This window comes from Pongo abelii, chromosome 11, assembly GCF_028885655.2.
Source record: "Pongo abelii isolate AG06213 chromosome 11, NHGRI_mPonAbe1-v2.0_pri, whole genome shotgun sequence".
NCBI classification, from domain to species: domain Eukaryota; kingdom Metazoa; phylum Chordata; class Mammalia; order Primates; family Hominidae; genus Pongo; species Pongo abelii.
Window position 1 is genome coordinate 20,293,960 of NC_071996.2, and position 16,724 is coordinate 20,310,683.

Here is a 16,724-nt window from a genome sequence, read left to right on the forward strand (position 1 = left end):
TATAATTAAAAACTCTCTATAAAAAAATTCCTAGGCCCAGATATTTTCACTGGAGATTTTTGCCAAACATTTAAAGGAAAATTCACATCAATTCTACACAATTTCTTCCAGAAAACAGAAGAGGAAACACTTCCTAATTCATTTTATGAAGCTAGTGTTACTCTGATACCAAAACCAGACAAGACAAAAGAAAAAAAGTCCTCAGACCTCATGAATATAGATGCAAAAATCCTTAATGAAACATTAACAAACAGCATTCAGCAACATAAAAAAGAATTATACACTATGACCGAGTGGTGTCTCCTCCAGGGATGCAAAGCTGGTTCAATATTTAAAAATCAGTAAACGTAACTCACCACATTAAAAGGCTAAAGAAGAAAAATCACATACCATTATCAACTGATGCAGAAAAAAAATTGACATTCAACACTTGTTCATGATAAAAACTCCCAGAAAACCAGGAATATGGGAAGCTTCCTCGACTTGAGAAAGGGCATCAATGAAAAACCTACAGCTAACATTATATTTAATGGTTAAAGTCTGAGTGTTTTCCCCCTAAGATAAAGGACAAAGCAAATATATCTGTTCTCACCACTCTAACAATACTGGATGTTCTGGCCACTGCAATAGGCAAGAAAAGGAAATAAAAGACATACGGATTGGAAAAAAAAGAAAGAAAACTGTCCCTATTTGCAGATGACAGGATGAACTACATCAAAAATTCTAAGGAATTTATGAAAAGTGAGCTCAGCAAGGCTGCAGGATATGAAGTCAACACACAAAAATCCAACATATTTCTATTTGCTAGCAATGAATATGCCAATGTCAAAATTAAAAATACAGTACCATTTACAATTACTAAAAAACATGTAAATCTAACAAAACATGTACAGGGTTTGTGTGTTAAAAACTACAAAACACGGATGCATGAAATCAAATAAGATCTAAATAAATGGAGCTACATATCATGTTTATGGATTGGAAGATGGATTTAGTAGAGATGTTAATTCTCAAATTGCTATACAAGCCTATTACTATCAAAAATCCCAACAAGGTTTTTTTTTGTAGATATAGACAAAATTATTTTTATATGTACATGGAAATGCAAAGGAACTACAATAACTAAAACACTTTTGAAGAAGAAAAGTGGGAAGAATTAGTCTACACAGCTTTAAGACTTATTATATAACTACGATAAACAAGATATGGTGGCATTGTGGAGGGATAGAGTCATCGACCAAGGGAATGGGATAGAGAACCTAGAAATAGACCCACACCACTAGGTTTTGATAAAGATGTAAAAGCAATTCATTGAAGGAAGGATAGACTTTTTTTATGAATAATACTGGGGAGACAACCATAGAAAAAAATTTAAAAGAACCTTGACCTAAGTGTCACGCTCCATACAAAAATTAATTCAAAGTGGGAATGTATCATGGACCTACATGTAACATATTTAAAACTATAAAAACTTTTAGAAAAACACAAAAGAAAATCTTGACAAAAAGAGTTCTTAGACTTAACACTAAAAGCATGATCTATGAAAGAGAAATTTGACAATTAGACTTTACCAAGATTAAAAACTTTTGCTCTGCAAAGCCCTCTTAAGAGGATGAAGAGACAACCTACAGACCGGGAGAAAATATTCACAAACCACATAGCTGACAGAGGACTAGTATCTAGAATATATAAAGAACTCTCAAAACTCAACAAAGACTCCAATTAGAAAACAGGCAAGCAACATGCACAGACAGGTCACCAAAGAGGGGACACATACATGACAAGCACACACAAAGGTGTTCCACATTGGGAAATGGTAAGGACAGCCACAATGAGAGACTATCACATACCTATCAGAAGGGCTAAAATAAACAGTGACAACATCAAATACTGGTGAGGATGCAGGGACACTGAGTCAGCCAGACATTGCTGGTGGGAATGTAAAATGGTACAGCCACTCTTGAAAACAGCTGGCAGTTTCTTAAAAAACAAAACTTGTAACCACTGTAGGACTCAGCAACTGCACTCCTGGGCATACATCCCAGAGAAACAGCAACTGATGTTCTCATAAAAACCTCATAAATGTTCATAACAGCTTTATTCATCAAAGCCAAAAACTGGAAACAGCCCAGATGTCCTTCTACAGGCGAATGGTTAAACAAACTGTGGTGTATCCATCCCATAGAATACCACCGAGCAATAAAAAGTAACAAAATATTGGCTAGGCGCAGTGGCTCACATCTGTAATCCCAGCACTTTGAGAGGCTGAGGCGGGCGGATCACTTGAGGCCACGAGTTTGAGACCAGTCTGGGTAACATGGCGAAACCCCGTTTCTACAAAAAATACAATAATTAGCTGGGCATGGTTGTGGGCGCCTGTAGTAGTCCCAGCTACTTTGGAGGCTGAGGTGGGAGGATAGCTTGAGCCCGGAAAGCAGAGGTTGCAGTGAGCCAAGATTGTGCCACTGTACTCCAGCCTGGTTGACTGAGTGAGACTTTGTCTCAAATAAATAAATAAATAAATATTAATGCAAGCAATAACCTGGATGAATCTCCAGAGAAACATGCCAAGTGAAAAAAGCCCACCCCAGGCTGCATGTTGTATAATTCCACGTATATAACATTTGTGCAATGGCAACATTCTAGGAATGTGGAACAAGTTAGAGGTTGCCAGGGTTAAGCAGGGGTGGGGGCGGGTGTGAGGGAGGGGGCGTGGCTAAACAAGGTTGCAGAAGGAATCCTGGTGGTAAGACGGTTCCACTGGGGAAAATGGGTGAGGATTATGGCGATATCTCTGTATCATTTCTTACGACTGCATGTAAATCTACAATAATCTCAAAACAAAAAGTTTAATTTAAAATGTTGGGAGTCAGAGTGGCCAGCCTGCCTGGCCTCTGACCATGTGGGCCTGTTTGGTCAGATGCGGCCTGTTGTCCTGAGATCGGCAGCACCAGGGCCTGGCCCTGAGCTGGCCTCCGGCTTCCCAGGAGTAGAGCTGCCTCTCTAGCTGTGGGCCCTAGCTCCCTGCTCCCTGCCCTGCTCTCTGTCCCCTCATTCTCTATTCCCGGGGCTGGCTGTCTTCTACTTTCTCATGCCTGGGTTTCCAGCCCTTGCTGTGGTGACTCAGGAACCCAGGTGAGGGTGGGGCAAGGCAGCAGCGCTGCTGATCTGCTGATCCTGGATTACAACTCAAGCGGTACCCTCTTACTGACCAGCGAACCCAGGCAAGCCATGGATTCTTTTCCGTCCAAAAGCAAATTGCCTCACAACCCAAACCCATACGCTTTGATATAATGGAAGTGGAACGTCAAACCCTGGTTGAGAGCGGGGCTGCCCCTTCATTCGGCTCCCGTCTCTTGCATATGGAGTGTTTTTTTGTTTTTTCCAGACATTCTAATAATGTATCTGAATTCTCTGGCCAACACAGGCTGCAGTGTCCCTGGTTGGAAGGCATTGGAAGATCTCAGTAACCCCAGGGAGGGCCCAGCAGGAACATGTGATCCTGGTTTGTGGGCTGCAAGCCTGTGTGGGGACACTGTGGGCAGGAGTGGGCTGGGTGGGCCTTGGGGTGGGGCTGGCACCTGTATCTGTAGCCCCGCAGGACTTTCTGGATGCTGAGCGCCGCTCTGTCCAGCACCTGGCTTCTCTGTACCTCCAGCAGAGTGTCCTGATGATCCTGGAACGGGAGAGATGCTGTCACTGGGCTGCTCACCCTCACCCTACAGCCCCTGCCTGGGGTCAGGGCTCTGTCTCCCGAAAGTAGCATCTCTCAGGCTTCTCCCAGGAGGGCAGGCCAGAGAAGGGGGCCCTCAAAGTGACCTTGATGTTGCTCAGAGACAGGAGCTGCAACTATACCTCCCACCCCAATCCAAGAACTTCCCACATTAGCTCTTTCTTCTTGATAATTCAATCTGGTATCCTTCATTTCTACTCTGAAGAATTCAAGAGGGGGCACAAAATTTTCCTGAAGTTGTGTTTTATTTCCCAAAATTCATGTGACATTTGCATTCAACCGTGTAAAAGCCCCATGCTTGTTTCAATATAAAAATGTTTCCCTCAATAATAGTGGGAGACTTTAACACCTCACTGTCAATATTAGACAGATCATCGAGAAAGAAAATGAACAAAGATATTTAGAACTCAGCTCTGGATCAAGTGGACCTGACAGATATCTACAGAACTCTCCACCCCAAAACAACAGAGCATACATTCTTCTCGGCACCACGTGGCACTTACTCTAAAATTGATCACATAATTGGAAGTAAAACACCCTCAGCAAATGCAAAAGAACAGAAATCATAACAAACAGTCTCTCCGACCACAGTGCAATCAAATTAGAACTCAGGATTAAGAAACTCACTCAAAACCACACAACTACATAGAAATTGAATAACCTGCTCCTGAATGACTCCTGGATAAATAATGAAATTAAGGCAGAAATCAAGAAGTTCTTTGAAACCAATTAGAACAAAGAGACAATGTACCAGAATCTCTGGGACACAGCTAAAGCAGTGTGAAGAGGGAAAGTTACAGCACTAAATGCCCATATCAGAAAGCTAGAAAGATCTCAAATCAACACCCTGACATCGCAACTAAAATAACTAGAGAATCAAGAGCAAACAAACTTCAAAACTAGCAGAAGACAAGAAATAACCAAGATCAGAGCAGAACTGAAGGAGATAGAGATACAAAAAACTCTTCAAAAAAATCAATGAATCCAGGAGCTGGTTTTTTGAAAAAATTAATAAAGTAGATAGACCACTACCTAGACTAAAAAAGAAGAAAAGAGAGAAGAATCCAATAGACACAATAAAAAATGATAAAGGGGATATCACTACTGAGCCCACAGAAATACAAACAACCATCAGAGAATAGTATAAAAACCTCTATGCAAATAAACTAGAAAATCTAGAAGAAATGGCTAAATTCCTGGACACACACACCCTCCCAAGACTTAACCAGGAAGAAGGTGAATCCCTGAATAGATCAGTAACAAGTTCTGAAATTAAGGCAATAATAAATAGCCTACCAACCAAAAAAAAAGCCCAGGACCAGATGGATTTATAGCTGAATTCTACCAGAAGTACAAAAAGGAGTTGATACTCTTTTTTTTGAAACTATTCCAAACAATTGAAAAGGAGGGACTCCTCCCTGACTCATTCTATGAGGCCAGCATCTTCCTGATACCAAAACCTGGCATAGATACAACAAAAGAAGAAAACTTCAGGCCAATATTCCTGATGAACATCGATGCAAAAATTCTGAATAAAATACTGGCAAACTGAATATAGCAGCACATCAAAAAGCTTATCCACCACGATCAAGTTGGCTTCATCCCCAGGATGCAAGGCTGGTTCAATATATGCAAATCAATACACATAATTCACCACATAAACAAATCTAAAGACAAAAACCACATGATTATCTCAACAGATGCACAAAAGGCCTTCGATGAAATTCAACATCACTTTATGTTAAAAAACTCTCAATAAACTAGGTATTGAAGGAACATGCCTCAAAATAATAAGAGCCATTTATGACAAACCCACAGTGCCCTGAGATGGTCCCTCTGCTGGCCTTGCCTCCCCAACTAAATTGGAAGCCACTCTGCTTCTTCCCACGCATCTTAGCCTCTGAGCCCCAGCACAGCCTGACTACTGCGCAGCCAAATGGACAGACAGACCGACTGGAGGGCTGGGGCCAGGACGTCCCTCTGATGACACATAAGGGCAGGTGGGCAGGCACTATGGGGGAAGAAGAAGGGGCAGCAGGGATGGGTGGGGGCTCAGGCAAGCTGGCAAAGCATCCTCCCAGCTCTGCTCCCAGTTACTCTTCTTCCCTCTCACTGTGCTGGCCCGCTGAGGCTTATGAGACTAGGGGACAGGGAGGTTCCCTCCTCAGTGGCTCTGACCCAAATGGCACTTCTGGAGGGCCCCGAAGCTTCCTTTGTGTGACTTCAGCTCCCTGTGCGTTCTGGGGGAGGCAGGTTGTGGTGGTGATGCTCGCACAAGCCCCACTAAGGACAAGTCACTTTGCGGAGAGTTGACACACAGCACCCTTTCACTAAAGCAGTAGCCCTCCGGGCTCTGCAGAGGCTGGGCCTCCCCAGCGTGGGGAAGCCTGCACGGCAGGATGTGGCTCCCAGCATGATGGAGGCCAGGTCTCAGGACACCGGCAGACCGCCCTGAGCTCCTGGGTGCTACCCCGTGGCTGGAAGGTGCCTCCTCTGCACCCTCAGGCCTTGCCCTAGGTATCCCTTTGAGAAGCCTCCTGGGCTTCCACAGGCTGGGCTGGCCCTCCCCGGTCCCCTCACCACCACCTCATTGTCCCCTAGCATGACGTTCTACATCCAGGGGTGCCCTGAGGGTGGGGACCACGCTTTGAGCTGCTGCCCAGTGCCATTGGCTCAGGGCACATGGAACATGGACCATGGACCCCGGGCCTGGTGCAAGAGCTGACAAGCCCACATGCTGCAGGAGGCCGAGGCCAGCTGGTTCCTCGGAGTCTCACCTTCAGGAAAATTTTGGTCTTCCCCACTTTCCAGTCTTTGTCTGTCCGCAGCCACAGGTCAGTGATGCCCAGGGTCATCTGGCGGAACTTGCCTCGCAGCTGCCAAGACCAAACGGGGGTATCGGTGGGAGGTGGGGCAGAGACCCCTCGGCGGCTCTCTGGGGGTGGTGTCTCCCTCCTCCTCCCACAGGCTCCCCCATCAGGGGCTGCCCCCCCACCCCCGCCCAGGCACAGGCACAACGGGAACCTCGAATAGGGGATGGGGTGAGGAAGGAACTCGGGGCCTGGGGCCTCCATGTGTTGTGGGACTCGGCCCAGGCCAGGCCAAGCCTCACGATGGCTGAGGGTTCCAGACAGGACAGGAAGAACCTCGGGCCCCAGTAGCTTTCTAGCCACACCTCGGCTCCCTGACACGGTAGGAGAGAACGTGTCTGCTGTACAATTACAGACATGTTCCAGAAAGAACCGCTGCGGCCGCCAGCTCTCCCAGACCCCAGGGAAAGCCCCCTCACTTCCGCGGCGCTGGGAGAGGGAGAGGGCAGGGCGGGAGGAGGAGACAGGGAGGAAGGACAGGGCTCATCGCAAGGCTGGGCAGCGGGAGACCCCCTCGGTACTGGGGGCTGGAAGTGCCCAAGGCCGAGGGGAAGGCCGTGGATGGCCAGAGGTGGCCGTCCCCGAGGGGCGCTGACCTGCATCCGCACGGCGTTGGGCAGCAACACGCCGAACCTCTGCGAGAACTCCTCGAACGTGTAGCGGATGGGGAAGCCCGACTTGCGGATGTGCACGGTCTCCATCATGCCCGAGTATCGCAGCTGCCGCAGGCACAGCTCCCGGTCGAACAGCTGTGGGCGGACACGGGGCGCTGACCCAGCGCAAGACCCCCTTTCCAGCCACCCCCCTTCCTGGCACCCCACCATCGGGCACGGGCCCACAGCCAGAGGTCAGTGTGTCCAGCCCCTCGCCCCGCCCGCCCCCACTGTCCTCCAGAGATGGAAGAACTAAACAAATGCGACTTCAGTAAGGCTACATTTTGAAGAGAGTGGTGCAAGTAATTGAAAAATCCTGAGTGTTGTCAAGGAGATAAAAGTCAATAGCATGGAAACTGTGGCACCCACAGAAACACAGTACTCCCATCACTCTCAACTACCCGAAGCGCTGTGAATGTAAACGTCCTCTGCACGTGCCCAGTTTAAAATGCTTTTTTAAAAAACAATTTTTAATTTTATTTATTTTTTTGAGATGGAGTCTCGTTCTGTCGCCCAGGCTGGGGTGCAGTGGCACGATCTCGGCTCACTGCAACCTCTGCCTCCTGGGTGCAAGCGATTCTCCTGCCTCAGCCTCCCGAGTAGCTGGGATTACAGGCGTGTAGCACCACGCCCGGGTAAGTTTTATATTTTTAGTTGAAGACGGAGTTTCACCATGTTGGCCAGGCTGGTCTCCAACTCCTGAGCTCAAATGATCCGCCCGCCTTGGCGTCCCAGAGTGCTGGGATTACAGGCCTGAGCCACCGTGCCCGGCCCAGTTTAAAATGTTTTTAAGCGCCCCTTGCCTATATAGGTCAGATTGGAAAGCTGCCCCGCAGGCACTTGCAGTTTCATGGTGCCTCCCCCCACAATAGTTAAATGAAAAAATAAATCTACTCAGAGGCAGAAAATATCCTAATCAATTTAGTCTCTCCCTCCCTGGAGATGGAGGTCAGAGTGAGACCTGGAGTGGCGGGGGCGGCAGAGTGGATGGAGGGCCCTTGGCCCCAGGAAGCTGAGCCGTCTTTTGCTTGGAGGCGAGTGTGACTGGCAGAGAAATGGCATGATGACCTTCCCTGGGGTGTCAGGCTTCAGCAGGGGTTCCAAGACTCTGCCATGGCTTGGATTCCGGAGAGCCCCCCTCCACCTACAAGCCAGGAGTCTCTGAGGGACCCTGGGGAATGCCCTCTGATCTGGCAGGCCCACCAGCGGGCACTGTTACCCTACCTGCAGGGTCACAGCGCCAACTGCTGGTGGGGTCCAGGTCACACTGTGCTTAGCCTCGGGTAAGTGTTTAGCTGCGCTTCACTGACGATTTTCTATGGGCCTGGTGTTTCTCACTGAATCTTTACAACATTCCTACCTGGTGGGGGTGATTGGCTCCAACTTAAAGATGAGGTGCCTGAGGCATAGGGCCGCGCTTCTAAGGGGCTGAGCCTGGGTTTGAACCCTGAGCCTGTCTGGGCTTCCCCTACACACCACACAGCAGGGCAGCTGCCACCAATGAGAGATATCCCAGCCAGAGGCACTCTCAACCCCGGAGCTTCAGCCTCAGGCCTGCCTGCCTGTCCTGCAGCTCCCAGCTCCCAAGGTAGGCAGGGTGGGAATGAGCCAAGGGTCTCTGGGAGCCCAGCTACTTCTCCCAGCAGTTAAGGAACAAGATAGGTTATCTCATATCTGCCTATTTTGCCTTCAAGGAAGATGCAACCTAGATTTCATAAGGCAAGCCCCATTTTATTTTTTTAGAGACAGGTCTTGCTCTGTCACCCAGGCTGAAGTGCAGTGGTGTGGTCATGGCTCACTGCAGCCTCGACCTCCTGGGCTCAAGTGATCCTCCTTCCTCAGCCTCCTGAGTAGCTGAGACTACAGGCACATACCACCATACCTAGCTAATTTTTATACTTTTAAATTTTTTTGCAGAGATAAGGTCTTGCTATGTTGCCCAGGCTGACCTCAAGCAATCCTCCCGCCTCAGCCTCCCAAAGTGCTGGGATTACAAGCGTGAGCTACTGCACCCAGATCAAACTCAATTTTACATAGTTTTGTTCTTTCCAAAAGGCATTTAATTTCATGTAATATTTTTATTCCCTTATGGGGATATAACCATTTTATATTGTTTCAGCTCATGTCTTCTAGTTTGGGGAATCCCTGCATATGCAGCCTCTGGGTGGGACTCCCCAGCCAATGGAGCAGGGACTCTCTTGTGGGCAGGGAGTGGGCTGTCACCCCCTCACCATCTCACATCAGGTAAAGCTGACTCTCTGCAGGGCTTGGTGAAAGGAGTGGTGTCAGCCTCTAAAGTCCTATTACTGATTGCTGCCTTTGTTGAGTGTGGTTTACATGGGACATGTACTGCAAACCTCATGTCCAACCCTCAGTGCATTCCTGCACGCAGGAGCAAGTCTGACTTTACAGAAGGGAAAACTGAGGCTCACAGCAGCAAAGAGCCAGGCCAAGAACACACAGAAGATGCATGGCAGAGCTAAGGGAACTGAGGTCTCAGCAACCCAAAGCTCTGCAGGTCACTGACCTTCACATGACCTAGACTGGTCGGCTTACCCCAGTGTACTTATCTCTAAGGTAGGGGCAGTAACAGCTCTAACACTAGCCAGGCCCTGGCAGAAGGAGTGACCACAACCCTAGAGGCCATCAGCCTCCTCCTCCCTCCTTTGCTGTGCCCCAGCCTCCTGTCATTACCAGCGGCTTCTTATACTCATTGGGTTTGATGCAGCGGATGAAGTAAGGCTGGCAGTTGGTCAGGATTTTCATCAGCTGGTCCAGAGACTGTTTGAACTGGCTTCCTAAGGTGGAGGGCCGTTTATTTGAGTCTGCAGACTGCGAATGGAAGCACAGAGCACAAGTGGGTCTCAGGAGCCATGTCCTGGGACAGCTGACCCTGTAGCCCAGCAAGGGTTGCTGCCAAGGTCCCACAGGTGGGGTGGTGCATCCACCTATTCAAGAATCCACCCACCCACCCATCCATGTATCCATCCACCCACTCACCCATCCACCCACCCATTCACCCATCCACTCACACACCCATCCATCCACCCACCCATCCATCCACCAGGCCACCACCCATCCACCCACTCACCCATCCTTCCACCTGCCCAGCACCCATCCACCCACCCACCCATGCGTCCATCCATTCATCCACCCACCTGCCCCTCCATCCATCCACTCACCCACCCACATAGCCACCCGCCCATCCATCTATCCATCCACCCCTCACCCATCCACCCACCCATTCACCCATCCATTCACCCATCCACCCACTCATCCATCCACCCACCCACCACCCATCCACCCACTCACCACCCATCCATCCACTCACCCACTCACACAGCCACCCGCCCATCCATCTATCCATCCACCCCTCACCCATCCACCCACCCATTCACCCATCCATCCACTCACCCACTCACACAGCCACCTGCCCATCCATCTATCCATCTACCCACTCACCCATCCACCCATCCATTCACCCATCCACCCACCCACCACCCATCCACCCACTCACCACCCATCCATCCACTCACCCACTCACACAGCCACCTGCCCATCCATCTATCCATCTACCCACTCACCCATCCACCCATCCATTCACCCATCCACCCATCCATTCACCCATCCACCCACCCACCCATCCATCCACCCACCCATCCACACACCCGCCCACCCATCCATCTGTCCATTCACTCACTCACCCATCCACCCAACCATCCACACACCCATTCACCCATCCACTTGCTCACCCATCCACCCATCCACTCACTCACCCATCCATCCACCCATCCACTACCCATCCACCCACTCACCCATCTATCCACCCAACCACCCATTCACCCATCCATTTACCCATCCACCCACCCATCCATCCACTCATCCATCCATCCATCCAACCAACCATCCACACACCCATTTACCCATCCACTCACACACCCATCCACCCATCCACTCACCCACCCATCCATCCAACCACCCATCCATCCACCCACCCACCACCCATCCATCCACTCACTCATCCACCCACCCACTACCCATCCACCCACTCACCCATCTATCCACCCACCCACCCATTCACCCATCCATTTATCCATCCATCCATCCATCCATCCATCCATCCATCCATCCATCCATCCATTGCAGGTTTCCCAAGTGCCTACTGCATGCTGGGGACCCAGAGGTGAGTAAAACAGTCTTTCCTGTACATGTCTGTCTGGCCCTGTAGCCATCAGGGGTGAGAGACCCAGGAGGGTGCCTGGGAGCCCACCTTGAAGAGATGGTTTCCTGCCTTTGCCTGGCGGATGGTCCCATGGCCCAGCCTGGTCTCTGCTAACTCCAAGTTGAATATCTCCCTCAGAAACTTGTTTTTGGAGGAGTAAACCAGGGTGAGGATATCTGTGCTCAGCACATCTCGGTTCTTCTCCAGGAAGCCTGTGGGGACACAGGGCCCACCCAGCATCCCAGCTTAGCCATCACTGCCCACCCCTGGGGAAGAAGAGGGCAGTGTGGGGGAATACAGGATGCGTGGAGGAGCCCCCTCCTACAATGGCCCCATTAAGGCCATGCTCTCCACCCCTCTACCCAGGCATGGCCCCCACCATCTACCTAGCACAAAGTCACTTCTCCTATCTAAATTCTGGACCCCCCAAATTCCCATTCCCACTCCAAACCCCCTTATATAAGCTGCCACATCCTCCTGCCTCTGGGCAGATCCTACTAGGGCTGAGGCTCCTTCAGACTAAAAATAGATGAAGCCTCCAGAAATAGGAGAGGGGCAGTGTCATGGGCTAAATTGTGTCCCCTAAAATTCATGTGTTGGTGTCCTAACACCCTATACATCAGAACATGACTGTGTGTGGACATAGGGCCTTTAAGGAGGGGATTAAAGTAAAATGAGGTCATTAGGATGGGCCCTAACCCAGTGTGACTAGTGTCATTATAAGAAGGGGAGATGAGGCTGGGCATGGTGGCTCATACCTGTAATCCCAGCACTTCGGTAGGCTGAGGCAGGTGGATCACAAGGTCAGGAGTTCGAGACCAGCCTGACCAACATGGTGAAACCCTGTCTCTACTAAAAATACAAAAGTTAGCCAGGCATGGTGGCATGTGCCTGTAATCCCAGCTACTCAGGAGCCTGAGGCAGGAGAATCACTTGAACCCTGGAGGCAGAGGTTGCAGTGAGCTGAGATCACACTATTGCACTCCAGCTTGGGTGACACAGTGAGACTGTCTCAAAAAAAAAAAAAAGAAAGAAAGAAGGGGAGATGAGGACACAGACACACACAGAGGGAAGGAAGGCCATATGAGGACACAGAGAGAAGACGGCCATCTGCATACAAAGGAGAGAGGCCTCAGAAGGAATCAAACCTGCCAGCACCTTGATCTTGGACTTCCAACCTCTAGAACTCTGAGACAATAATTTCTGTTGTTTAAGCCACTCAGTCTGTGGTGTTTGTTACTGCTGCCCTAGTGACTAATACAGGCATGGCTCCAGGGGGTGAGAAGATCCCACGTCTCCCCTCAAGCCATGAGTAAGAATGGCCTAGCCCTGCAGTAGGGACAGAACCACACTGAGAAGGCACTGAAGATGAGCTGCTCCTCAAAGTCAGGCTCCATGAGGCCAGGGGCTGCACTGCTTGGTCTCTAAGGACCAACTCCCAAGGGCACGACCCTGACTTTCCTCTTTCACTTTCCTCCCCTTAAGTCACTCCAGCTTTTAGTGGTATGCTCTGTGCACACCTGCACAGCCTGCTGTGGATCTGGGGAGGAAGAGTCAAGGATGGGAGAGGGAAGGGAGCCTGTTTCCCACCTCTTCCTGCAGGTGTCTGTGAGGGGAGCAGCACCAGGGGGGCTGCACTGGGTGCTGGGTGGGGGGTAGACACTCGGTGACACCTTGCACCCCTGAGGCTCAGGCAGAGCTCCCCACCAGGGACAGGGAGCTCTCTGGATGTTTTCAGGGTGGGGAGGGTTGAGACACTCCTGGGTTCAGTCTCCCAACAGGGAGAGTAAGTGAAGCCGAGGTCATCAGCACAGCAGGGTATCCAAAATAAAAAGAAGGCTTAGCTTTAATTAATATTTCTGCAACCAGAAAGTCTAGAAAGAATCGACCTTAATCTTAGCATTATGTAAGTTTCCTATCATTTCAAAAAATAAAACTCAGCCTTGAATTGCCCCATGGAGGATGGGCTTGGTATCTTCTTTGTATCCCAGGATCCTGCAGGTCCAACTGGCCCAAAGCCAGGATGTGGCAGGAACTATGAAGGAGCCACGGCACCTTTCCGTTTCTCCCCTGGCCTCCCAAAGCCTAGCCTAGCCTGTTCTGACTAAATGATCACCCTCTACTCATAAGAATCATCCCTGGATTCCTGTCCCCAGTTAAATAGACTAGAACACCTCCTCATTCCGCCACATGAGGGCCAGAGAGTGACCCTCTGGCCGCCTCGCTTTCCTGAGCACAGCAGCCCATGGCCACCTTCCTCATTTTTCTTAGCACACCCATAGGGTGACCACCCCAGGCCTTCACTTCTTCAATCAAAACCATTACCGATCCTCTCTTAACATATCCCAAAATTAACTCAAAATGGGTCAAAGACCTAATGTAAAAACTAACACTAAAAAAATCTTAGAAGAAAACATAGGGGATAAATCATCATGACCTTGTATTTGACCCTGGACTCTTAGATATGGCACAAGCAAAGAAAGGAAAATAGATAAGTTGGACTTCTTCAAAATGAAAGCTTTTTGGGCCTCAAAGGACACCGTCAAGCAGATGAAAAGACAATCCACAGAATGAGAAAAAAATTTAATCACCTATTAGGTACTTGTATCCAGAATATATAAAGAAGTCTTACAACTCGACAATAAAAAGACAACCCAATGAAAACACGGGCAGAGCATTTAAACAGTCATCCCTCCAAAGAAGACGTGCAAATGGCCAAGAAGCATATGAAAAGGCAATCAACATCATTAGCCATTGGGGGATGCAGATGCAAATCACATTGAGACTTCAAACCCACTAGGGTAGCTATAATAAAAAAAGACAGACAATCACATGTGTAGGCGAGGATGTGGAGGAACTGGAGCCCTCATACACTGCTAGTGGGAATGTAAAATCATACAGCCGCTTTGGAAAACAGTTTGGTGGTTCCTCAAACAGTTTTACATAGAGTTATCATATGACACAGCAATTCTGCTGCTAGGTAGATACCCAGGGGAAATGAAAACATATGCCCACACAAACACTTGTACATGGGTGTTCATAGCTGTGTTATTCATAATAGGTAAAAAGTGGAAAAAACCCAAATGTCTGCCAACTGATGACAAGATAAATAAACATTCCAGATAATGGAATGTTTTTCTGCAATAAAAAGACATGGAGCACTGACACGTGCTACAACATAGATGAACCTTGAAAACATGACGCTAAGTGAAAGAAACCAGCCACAAAAGACCACGTATTATATGGTTCCATTTATGCAAAAAGTCAGAATAGGCAAATCCATAGAGACAGAAATTTGGTGTTGCCCAGGGCTGGGGGGAAATGGGAGTGATTGCTCATGAGGGGTTTCTTTTAGGGGTGGCGAAAAAGTTCTAAAATTGTGGCAATCATTAATATACTCTGAATATATTACAGTCAAGTCGTACACTTAAAATAGGTAAATAACATGGTATGTGAATTATGTCTCAATAGAGTTATTACCAGAAACAAAACAAAACATGCCTGATTCACTCCATTTTCTTTCTCCAGTAGAAGCTATACTACTCATCCCTCTGCCCCACTGCTAGAGCTGCAAAATAGTCTCATCCTCTGAGCCTGCTTTCCATGGTCTCCCTGGAACCCGGTCCAGATTTGGAAGGGGCATGAGAGGAGAGCTGCACCCACCTTCTGCTTGGTAGTACACCTCGCCGGCAAAATGGGCAACGCCAAATCGAGCATCGTGGATGTTCTTGGGCTGTAGGAAGGCCTTGTTGTTGGCGTGGACACTGTTCAGTTTTTGCAGCATGGTGAGATCTGTCCCCTGGAAGAACCCGGACACCCTGTGGGCTGAGGTCCCAGAGTCCAGCCATGGGGAGGTGAGGCTCAGGGACTTCCTCATGGAGGCAAAGAGATCTGGGCTCAGAATGATTGAGGGCCTCTGTACAGACAGGAAACTAATGCCCAGGGGTCAGTGACTTGTTGCAGGGAGTAAGGGCTGAGCTGGGAGCAGAGGCCGGGTCTGCCACCCTCCACCACCAGCTCTTCTGCTCCACCCTCTGAGCTACTGTCTGAGGACCCCAGCAGTCAGAGAAGTGAGCCTTGGAGAGGAGGGTCTGTCTGGTTAGGCTGAGGCTCTTCTGCTTATTCCTGGCAGAGGTTTTAGTGACTCTCAGAACAAGTGGCCCAACCAAATGGAGTTTCCCAGCCTCCAAGAGGAGACCCATAGCAGGGCCTCCACCAGAAGGTCGGCAGGCCTGAACACACACCTGCGGGAAGCGGCTTTCTTCATCCAGGAGGGAGATGATGCTCATGGGCTTGAGGGCCAGCAGGTCCAGGGTGGGCCGATTGTCGGTGTAGTGGATATAGTCCCAGGAGATGTTCTCCGAGCGGTACTCCTCTTGCTCCATGGTGAACACGTGCTGCACAAAGAACTGCTGCAGGTGCTCATTGGCGAAGTTGATGCAGAGTTGCTCGAAGCTGTGGAGGCAAGGTCACTGCCCAGGGGTGGAGTGGGGCCAGCTGAGTCCCCGCTGCAGCAGGCTGGAGCCATACATAGGATCATCAGCCATCTGCACACAGCTGCATACAGATATGCCCACAGATGTACATCTCGTGTACACACAGATGCACACTCATTCCTGCACACTCTCTCTCCTCTGTCTGCCTCCATCACCGTCACCTTCTCCACCCCACGGCAAAAAGACAAAGAAACGAGGAGGCTCAGCATATCATCAAGTCCTCGCCTTCAGCTTCTCACAGCCCCCTGCCGGGTCCTCTGCCAGGCCTGCCCACCTGACACTGAAACAATTCTTGTGGTCTGAGTGCACACTAGCAGCCCTACCCATGAGCCTTGGTATTGAGACGAGCTTCCAGAGACCCAGCATTGAGTGCCGGGCCCCTCTGCATCAACCAGGCATACGTCCTACTGTCCCTGTTCCCAGCACTCCAACCTGCACTTCCTCCTGCATTCCCTGCCTTGGGAAATGGCCCCTCCACCTACCACCCCTGGCTCAAGTCAGAAACCGAGGAGTTTCTGTCTCTGTCCCTCCTCTCCAGTTCCCATCAGTTGCCAAAGTCTGGCCCATGCTATCTCCAATACCTGTCTCTCCCAGGGCCAGACACCAATGATCCGAATCACACTTGAGCTCTCTATGCCTTAGAGAGTGCACTGGGCTAAGTTCTGCCAGCCCTGCCTCTCCCACCTGACTGCAGTGAGCAGGCCCCTGCCCTGCACGCCCGGCTGGCCCTGGGAGGGCTGAGATCCCAGC

General features: G+C 49.6%; 1 protein-coding gene across 1 annotated transcript in view; it reads right to left on the bottom strand.

Moving 5' to 3' along the window:
• Nucleotides 1–16,724, bottom strand: part of MYO7B (myosin VIIB) — a 72,308-nt gene that overhangs the window by 35,638 nt on the left and 19,946 nt on the right. Inside the window, exons 13-19 of the mRNA XM_063712646.1 lie at nucleotides 15,723–15,933; nucleotides 15,142–15,277; nucleotides 11,527–11,690; nucleotides 9,951–10,088; nucleotides 7,200–7,352; nucleotides 6,511–6,609; nucleotides 3,582–3,676 (exon numbers count right to left, since the gene is read on the bottom strand). Coding sequence (XP_063568716.1) covers nucleotides 3,582–3,676; nucleotides 6,511–6,609; nucleotides 7,200–7,352; nucleotides 9,951–10,088; nucleotides 11,527–11,690; nucleotides 15,142–15,277; nucleotides 15,723–15,933 — 996 coding nt within the window. The remainder of the gene's footprint in view (nucleotides 1–3,581; nucleotides 3,677–6,510; nucleotides 6,610–7,199; nucleotides 7,353–9,950; nucleotides 10,089–11,526; nucleotides 11,691–15,141; nucleotides 15,278–15,722; nucleotides 15,934–16,724) is intronic.